General features: G+C 41.0%; 1 protein-coding gene across 1 annotated transcript; it reads left to right on the top strand.

Annotated features, from left to right (window-relative positions):
- Positions 1-751: 751 nt before the first annotated feature.
- xrcc2 (X-ray repair complementing defective repair in Chinese hamster cells 2) lies at positions 752-6,755 on the top strand. The gene is made up of 6 exons (XM_055230065.1): positions 752-834; positions 1,772-1,853; positions 1,938-1,973; positions 3,568-3,720; positions 4,318-4,579; positions 6,371-6,755. Exons 1-6 carry the CDS (start codon positions 814-816, stop codon positions 6,753-6,755), a joined length of 939 nt encoding a protein of 312 aa, XP_055086040.1. The 5' UTR covers positions 752-813.
- Positions 6,756-10,025: the final 3,270 nt, after the last annotated feature.

Raw genomic sequence — 10,025 nt, 5'->3', positions numbered from 1 at the left:
AGAATTAGCTGCAGAATAGGGTGGACCCAGGATCGCTTTTTTTTTAAGTTTTGTAGAGTGCAACCAATTGTAATATTTTAGTCAAATGAAGCAAAACTTTACGAGATTTCATTTTAGTGTCTTTTTCCCATCTACCGCTATTAACCTCAAAATTCCCTCCAAATAAACAGCCAATCAGACGTGTAGGAGGCTCGATCTGCTCTGGAACAGAGCGCGACGTGACAAGCTGCCGCTAGTCACTGCAGTTTGTCGCTGCCCGTGTGTTCGATTTTAAAGCCTCTGCGATGAGTGTCGCTGCACGCTGTCGTTAGTCGCTCCCATGTGTCGAGCCCATTAGAAAAGCGAAAGGCTAATTTGTGCCTGGCCACTGACCGCCCAGTAATGACTGGACCTCACTGTGCGCGAGGTCACCTCTCCACAGATCTGACTAGTAACTTGGTGTTGTAGTGTCCCTGCTGGGCTCTATGGTAATATATACATTTAGTGCTATATTGTTGCAGAAAAGTTAGTGCACCTTTAATTATGTTTTTGAGTGGATTACATTAATGAACCGAAAATCATAAATTAAGATTAATGTTAGTCGCAATGTTTAACTGCTAAAATAAAAATAAACGGAAATAACCCTTAAAAGTTTACTGATTGATGCCCGTCTGCAGAAATGTGAAGAATCCACGTGCGCGTTGCCGTTGTCATTACCGTAAAAACTCGGCGCATATGTCTATGACGCCGTACATTACGGTAACACCCGGGGAACGCGGAAGCGGACACGCGCATGTGGCGGGTTTGTTTTGAAAAACCAGAGAAGATCCGAACATGACAGAAACCGGAGCTCAGGTTAGAAGGTGTATTAAATCTGCGCAGTTTTCTGGAAAAAGGCAGAAATCGGAGTGCGCAAAGACGCACAGTTAATACGTTAATACGTTAATATGTTAATACGGGACAATTTACGGTAGTTCAGGCTTATGTTGAAATAACGTGACTGGGACTACTGCTCAAATACAATGTGGCCTGTGGGTCAAATACAGTGCTCTTTAAGGCCTGTGTGCTGTGGGTCACTATGTTTAATTTACCAAAAACCCAAATGAAATTAACACTGTACAATGATAACATGATAGTTTTGAGAACAGATGTAGCACATATGCACTGTCCAACCTCTATACCACATGTGTCAAACTCAAGGCCCGGGGGCCAAATGCGGCCCGCCATGTCATTTTATGTGGCCCGCGGCAAGGTAAACTTAAATGTATGACTGTCTTAAAATGTCAGTTTATCAGGAGTTACGCAGTTACACAGACATATTTTTTTACATCTTTGCAAATTTGAGACGAACCATTTTGCTGATGTGGCCCTCGGTGGAATTAAGTTTGACATCCCTGCTCTATACCATACACTCTCTGTCCCTCCTCTGCCCCTCTTCTGTCCCTCTTCTATACCATATATGCATTCTCCCTTTTCTATCCGTCCTCTGTCCCTCCACTGTATCATATATTCATTGTCCCTCGTCTGTCCCACTCCCTCCTTTCCCTTTGTCCCTCCTCTGCTCCTCTGGCTCAACTAGTGTCTACAAATGGCTGCACCAGACTCTGCTCCTCTGCTTCTGCTCCTCTGGCTCTGCTCCTCTGGCTCTACTCCTCCGGCTCTGCTCCTCTGGCTCTGCTCCTCCGGCTCTGCTCCTCCGGTTCTGCTCCTCCAGTTCTGCTCCTCCAGTTCTGCTCCTCCAGTTCTGCTCCTCTAGTTCTGCTCTTAAATAAATTCTTGTTCATATTTGCAGCTTTTTGCTCGTCTTGAAGCCCGTCGCAGTTTGAAGGATATTGAACCTCGTCTGTTTCCAGATAATGGCGGTCCTGAAAATGGTTAGACCATACTTGAACTCTCAAAATATCTAAATATAAAAAATTCTGATGACGATGGGATACTAAAATGTTTTTGATTGACAGGTGAAGTGGTGGAAATCTTTGGACCTGAAGGGACTGGTAAAAACTGCATTTCTATATCATCTTTGCAGGATTAGTTACTGAATTGTAATGAAAGGTAAACCCAAACAATGATACAAGGAAAACTTCATGCATGAGCACTGATTTACTGTGATACAGGACTTTCAAAGTGAAGAGAACTTTTCAGAACCGGCTCCTCAAAGTTAGCGGGTTATGAGACATTTTCTGAGCAATCCAGGCTCAAATGCTGGACAATACAGGATTACTCAATTTGACTCTGAATTATACTGCTCGGTGACATCAGGCTGGGGGTTTTCCAGCTGCATCTCTGTGGTGGAATGTTCAGCAGTTACCATAGAGACACAATGCACACATTAGCAAACAGTCAAAAAGTTTTAAGCTCATCTAAAATTAAAAAAAATACAAAATGGATTTAAACAGCACATTTTCAGGAAAAATTGTGACTAACTGAAAAACCTGGCTAATGCTACCTAGCTTGTGACTGTATTTTTTGTGTAAGAGACTTTCAATTCAATTACAATTTTTGTAAAGCCCAAAATCACAACAGCAGTCGCCTCTTAGGGCTAAACATGGGAATTGATTTAACCAACTGGAAGTTAGAAAATCAACAATGAAACCGAAACAGACAAGCAAATTTATCAACAGAAAACAAGCAAATGGATAACTATCCCAGAACACCCCCTGTACTTAGACCCTCAAAAACAAAACAAAAAACAACACAAAACCTCAAGGGAAACCACAGAAAAGGAGAGATCCACTCCCATGGACAGACAGCTGCAGATGTGTCCAGGACTTATGTGCATCCATTTGCAGATAGAGTAGGGACTGTAGGGACTGAGCCACTCAACTAAGGACAGAGCTCACTCAACTAGGGACAGAGTCCACTCAACTAAGGACAGAGTCCAATCAACTAAGTAATAAATAAGCTTACATATGGTTACTTTAATATGAAATACAGCCATTTTAATGATATGTCCAAATGTATTGCATAAACTACACTGCCTGGCCAAAAGAAATGTCGCTACATGGATTTAACTAAGCAAATAGGTTAGGGTTGCTGCAGTTGGTCAGGTCTAGGTTCAGCAACAGTCTGTGCTCAAAGAATGAGGTCAGCTGACACCTGAATATACTGAATGACCAGGTTATTCCATCAATGGATTTTTTCTTCCCTGATGACAATACCAGGATTCATCAGGCTCAAATTGTGAAAGAGTGGTTCAGGAGCATGAGACATCATTTTCACACATGGATTGTCCACCACAGAGTCCAGACCTTAACCCCACTGAGAATCTTTGGGATGTGCTGGAGAAGCTTTGTGCAGCGACAGACTCTACCATCATCAATGCAAGAGGTGAAAAATTAATGCAACACTGGATGGATATAAATCTTGTGACATCTTATCGAAACAATGTCACAGCGAATGTGTGACGTAATCAAAGCTAAAGGCAGAACAACCAAATATTAGAGTGTGTGACCTTTTTTTGGTGGTGACTTTTTTTTGGTCAAGCAGTGTAGTTTCCTTTCAAAACTGTAGCACTGTCGCAAAATAATTAATAATAATTTTGTAAAATACACCAAACAATTCCTCATGGTGGTGTCCCTGTGTCCCCAGGTAAGACCGAGCTCCTCTACCTGCTCCTGTCCCGCTGTATCCTGCCCCTCTCTGCTGGAGGTCTGGAGCTCAGTGTGATCTTTGTTGATGCAGACTTCAGTCTGGACCTGTTCAGATTGGTTAGCATACTGGACAACCGGCTCCACACAACAGGTAACTAAACTTTTCAATCAGAGGGGATTTAGACCTGGGTTAGACCCTGTTTAGACCTGGTTTAGACTTAGTTTAAACCTGTGTTCGCGCTCCTGAATTAGACCTGGTTTAGACCTGTGTTCGCGCTCCTGGTTTAGACCTGGTTTAAACATCATGTAGTCCTCTGTTAGTGCTCCTGGATTAAACCTAGTTTAGAGCTGATTGAGTTTTAGTTTATTCCTGGTTTAGACAAGTCCTAATAAGGCCTGGTTTAGGCCTGAGTTATTCCCGGTTTAGATCTGAGTTAGTTCCCCTTATGTACACTTGATTGATGGTTTAGTCCTGGTTTAAACAAGTCCTCATTAGACTTGGGTTACTCCTGGTTAAAATCTGGATTATTCCTGGTTTAATCCTGTTTTTCTCCTTGTTGTGTCCAGGGTTAGACCCGATTTAGTACTGGTTTATTGCAGCTTTTTATATGAGGGTCTCAGTCTTGAGTGGTCAGTAGGAGAATGGAAGGGCATCTGACACACTATGATATAAGAGAATAGGAGGGAACCTGACACACAGGATACAGGAGGATGTGAGGCCTGACCTGACCTCTTGCCTGTGTTTCAGCTCCCTCTGGTGGCCCAGACGAGGCACTGCTCCGCTCCTGTCTGTCGCGGTTGCTGGTTCTTCACTGCTCCTCCTCCTCTCAGCTCCTTTTAACCCTTCACTTCCTGGAAACGTCCTTTGCCTCTCGCCCAGACCAATCACTGCTCCTCATTGACAGCATTTCCGCCTTCTATTGGCTGGATCGAGCAGAGGGTAGGACCAGCTACAGCAAACAGGAAGAGAAACTCAACAAGTGCTCAGAGCTGCTGGGAAGACTGCTCAGGTACAGTTAGTGATGGAGGGAAGCAATGCATATCCACAAGATAACATTATGAAGTTATGTAAAATTTGCCAAGTCAAATAGTTGCAAAAAGAGTAGTAAAACGTAAGAAGAACAGAAATTTGTTTTGCATCTTCTAAAAATATGGTGATATTTCTCCATTTTTATGGTTAATTTCACAGTCTACTGGTGTTGTTCCAATACTAAAATTTCAAATTTCGATTTCAATACGAAGGAATAGACTCAATAATGATTCCGATACCCCGATGATAATAAAACACTCTTTCTTTAGACAACAGAATATGATTTTCCACATTAAATAGTAGGCAAGGCAAGGCAAGTTTATTTGTATAGCACAATTCGTACACAAGGTAATTCAAAGTGCTTTACAGAATAAGAAAGACAGTAGTAGTAATAGTAGTACTTTCTGTTCTATCCCATGTGGTCTGATCTGTGTAATCCCTCATTGTCCAGTAGGTTCATAGTGGTCCATGTGTGTATACTAGTCTGTGTCTTATACTTGTTCTGATACAGCTCAAGATCATTATAAACATATTCAGGAAAGGTTCATTTCTGTCCTGTGAAAGGGACTTTTTTAGTATTGACACCTGCTCAAATGAATATCTAGGTTTCGATTCTTGTTTCAGTATCGATATCCTTTAGAATCTAATTTTCGCTACTTTTGACTATTTGGGGGTTTGGCAGCCTCAGTTATGTCAGTCTGTCCCAGGGATGTTCTGATACAAATGAGTGACGAGATAATGCACTAGTTTACCTTTTTTTAGTAGCCATTTTATTTGTGAAAATAAATGGCCTAGTGGAACTTTCCTGATAGAGGGTCCACCATCAGCTTGTCTCCATGGCAGAGATGTGGACTTGCAATTCTTGACTTGGACTCGAGTCAGACTTGAGACTTGACTTGGACTTGGACCTGTGACTTGATGACTTGATGCTTCTTGTTTTTAAAAAACACTTTTCCATATAGACTACAGTCGATACTTTTGGTGCTTAATTTTTTATTTTTGTTGCTGCAACAGTTAAAACACAGAGAGAACTACATAGACCATGATCCTTTGCTCCATTTTAGTGCTGATTATGAAGCACTTTGAAATGAGAAATCTTTGGATTATGACAGTAATGATTCACACTAAGGTCATGTCGAGACATTTCAAAAAGAAAAATCAGCACATCTACAATTCTGTTCTCTCCAAAATATCACAATAAATATTGTACTGTTAGATTTCCATATTGTTGTTACATCCATGTTTATTACCATGACTTTTAAGTAGACTACAGTTTAGTGTAAAACCATATACATTACAAAAATACAAGCTGTATTCTGTACTTCAGTTTAATCACTTGAAATGACTTGAAGCTCAAAGCAGAGGACTTAGACTTGTGGGCCACTGACTCGAGACTTGACTTAGACTTGCCTGTCTTTGACTTGGGACTTCACTTGACCTTGAGACTCACTTAAGACTTGCACAAAAAGGACCTCTTTTCCATGGAGATGTTATTGTTTTGCCTGGAACTTTGCTAATTAGCAATATCTATGAACACTGTGATACCTGTATCAGATTACTACACGTTAATCTATGTTATATCTGTCCCTATCAAATAAAACATAACATGCTTGTCTCCATGGAGACGTGAATCCACTCAGTTTTTTTTGTTTTTTTCTGTTTTGCAATAAAATGCCTACAGAAAGCATAGATAGTTGAATGTCATAAAGTAGAACTTTACAGACATTGTACACATTTAAGACTATTCTTTGTTTTTCTCTTCATTTTTCAGGGATTACAAGATCACTGTATTTGCCACCTGTCACTCCATTCGACAAAACAGCAGCCCTGTGCCATCCTCTGCACCTTCTCATTCCTCTGCACCCTCTCCTTCTTCTGCTCCTTCCTCCTCCGCTCCCTCCCCATCTCTGGACCAGGACAAACCGTACCTGTGTCGGGCATGGCAAAAGCTCGTGTCGCACCGTTTAACCTGCTCCAAGAGTGAAATTGTTCCCAAAATGGCTACCACCACGGCTTCCTCGTTGATGGGACCAAAGCGGAGGAGAGCCACACAGTTCACCGTCCATTGCTCCTCCAGGAACAAAGGCTCCAGAATCAACCACTTCACTGTGACAGACAGAGGAGTGGAGTTTATAACGGAATTGAACCAAGACTGAACCACTGATAGACCATGGCCACTGAGACTAAACTAGGACTAGACCAGGGCTAGACAAAGACTGAACCAGGAACTGAACCAGGAACTGAACCAGGACTAAGCTAGGATTACATTGGGGCTAAACTAGGTCTAGACATGGTCTAAACTAGGATAAAGATTTGAACTGGGGTCATATCAGGCCTAAACTTGAACTAAACTGGCCCAAGAGCCAATAATTGGCCTCAGGAGTTTACTTTTAGTTGAAAAAGTATTTCTGGTTCTATTGTTTCTGTAAATAAACAGATAGACATAAACAGAAGCTTATTTGATTATACAATAGAAATTTGGTGAAATCTGGTGGCAAAAGTGTAGGTTTTAAGGAACAGATGAACATAAACAGTGAAAGAAAATTAATTTATTATCACCTTCATGTAGTATTTTGTGTCTTTTCATAAATGCTGCATAAATATGGCTGTTTCATTTGGTGTGTTGAGTTTTCAAGGTCTTCACATTGTCTGCTTCTGTAAATCTCATTTCCGCAACATCAAGAGTTTACTCAGGGCTCCAGATTAACAGTTTGAGTTGGGTGCACCAAAACCTGACGCTTATTTAAGTAACAATAAGGGCAAAACTAAATAAGCTATATAATTCATAGTCTAATTGTTTTCTTTAATAAGTGTGTAGTATAAACTAAATTCTTAAATAAATACTAATTGCATTTATTCAAAGTTGTTTATTTAATCAAATAATATTAAGAATTTATATTTTCTTACCCCTTAGCATTCCGTGTCATTTTGGTGAAATTGCCTTTGTTCTGACCTCTCCAAATTAAAATAATCATCATTATTGAACCCTCAGTAGTAAATGCACAAGTTTGGGGTCTTTGTAAAGGTAACACCCTATAGTTTTACCCATAGGCATTAGAAATCACTGTAAGTTTGTCTGCTGAGTATTTATACACTTTGGAACACATATTAAATGTTTTTTTTTCATCCTCGCTAAAAAAAAAATTGTGAAAATGAAGGTGTAGAAAGCTGCAGTAGGGAGCTGGGGCCAAAAATACACTATATCTCAACTGACAAGATTGTTGACCACTTACACAAATTTGAGGTCAATACCTATAAAAATGAGAGTTTTACAATCATTTTATCATTAGTAAGTCCAGGCCTCTCCAAACCTATCCAAATGAAGACATTTGGAGAACGTTTGGAAAAAGAGCAATAACTTTTGAATGTTTCAACCCACAGACATCAGTGAGGCTCTACTGAAAACTCACACTGAGAGGAATCTGTATCTGCACACCCAGCTGCTCTATTACTGTACATTTATATATCATATCAAAACACAATATAAAATGTATATTTGTATATAAAATACAGTCAAAACAAGTGGTATGGGTCAAAATAAATATATATTTACAAACCACACACACTTCAAAATGTAAACAAGCACACAGTGGAAACTAAAAACACACTGTACATGATTGTACCCCGAAGGTTGGAGGATCGAGTCCCACTTGGACCAATTTCTGTCATTGTGTCCTTAGTTCTGTCATTGTGTCCTTAGGCAAGACACTTCACCCAAGTAGTGAATTGGCATTAGCTAATGCTAATGACACATTTGACCCACAATTAAGTTAATAGCAGAATAACCCACGCTTACCGATCAGGAACAGCATCCAGTCCATCAAAACATAAGGTCCTCTGCTCCTGAGTCCACCATGAGATCTTCACTCGGTTCCACAAACCGCTCTGGGTCCGAGATGCCTCTAGTTTAACTTGTACAAACATCCACAGTATCCGCGGGCGCGTACTTCCTTTGTTTTGTCCGTTTCGTCATGTTTAAAACGCAAAACTGCTGCGTAAAATTACGCAATACGCGCGCGTAATTTTACGAGCGGATCTTTGTATCTAGTCTCCTCCTTTTGCGCGCTCAGAAAACTCCGTCTGTTTACAGTAAACCACTGCATGTCACGCATCAGCGTGTTCCGCAGTTCATGGGCTTTAAGAGGAAAACATCACTAAATGTGTGTAATGTAACAGCTTGATTCTACAAGGGGGAGAGTGGGGCGTACTCTTCCAGTCATCTGTAGCTCTCATTCACTGTCCGCGGCTCCAGTAACCCACAGCCCCCACCTTATTGGCCAACTTTGGTGTCAATTACAAGCTAACAAGTTTGTTTTGCGCTGAGGGATAAAGTTGGCGCTGTCAGAAGTTTATTATGCCTGAAACTGACAAAAGAAATGCAGAGAAGTGACGGAACAGATTTCACTTTCCTGCAGCAGATTGGACATGGAGGCTCTAACTTCCTTTGTGGACATAATTTCTTGACTGGATTATATTCTCTGGACCTTTACGGAGCGAATGAGACCAACTTTGTGTGAATATGTTGATGTTTGACAGAACCAGAGCGCTCAATGGTAAGTCAAAATCCACATTTCTGACTTCTCTGTAAAAATGGCTTTCTTGTCAGCACTGTGGTGATTAGAGGTGTAAAAGGTTTACATATTCAGAAAGATGAATGCAGTAGCTTTCATTTGATGTGTAGATTGTTTGTGTGGGTGACGGAAAAATACACGTACATTGCTGTAAAGTTGTAACGTAAAGGCGACCCGCGGGCGGGCTGTCGGAACGCTAAGTGGTTTTTAATACAGAATGAGTTGAAGCCTATACATTTAAGTTCTTTAAGTTATTAAATAGATATTGACTTCAAAAAGCCTGGAAAGCCTTTCTCTAAAGGCCAATTTTTAAAAGAATGCACATGGAAAATAATTCGTACAATGACCCTTGCATATTCATGTTTTGCTACATGTTACAGGCCAATTCTCTAATATATACATGTAATATATACTATTATGGCCCGGCCCCTCTGTCAAATTTTAGAACCCAGTGTAGCCCGTGTCTCAAAAAGTTTGCCCTGCCCTAAACGAACCAGAGAGCCTCTAAACGCTTTTCAGTGCATTCACTGAACTATTAAAATAACGAAGTGCCACCGCGGCTTCCCCTCCGAAACACACGGCGAATCCGCGGTTACCTTCAATAAAAGCTGTGCAGCCCCTGGCCTCTGAGTGTCCTCACTCCTCAACGCTTTTATTATACACATAAACTCACAGAGGAGTATCACAGCAGGACTCAGATCTGCCTCACTACTAAACAGATATTTATGCCGCTGGTCCTCTTTTCTTTTCTTTTTTTCGCTAGTGCGATTAGCACTGTTGCGTCACATCAACGGCACCGCGTGATGACGTCACCGGGGCGTGACTTGTTCGGTTGTGCAGGTGTGAATGCGGGCC

This window comes from Periophthalmus magnuspinnatus, chromosome 20 (assembly GCF_009829125.3).
Source record: "Periophthalmus magnuspinnatus isolate fPerMag1 chromosome 20, fPerMag1.2.pri, whole genome shotgun sequence".
NCBI lineage: Eukaryota > Metazoa > Chordata > Actinopteri > Gobiiformes > Gobiidae > Periophthalmus > Periophthalmus magnuspinnatus.
This window is presented reverse-complemented; position numbering and strand designations above follow the sequence as displayed.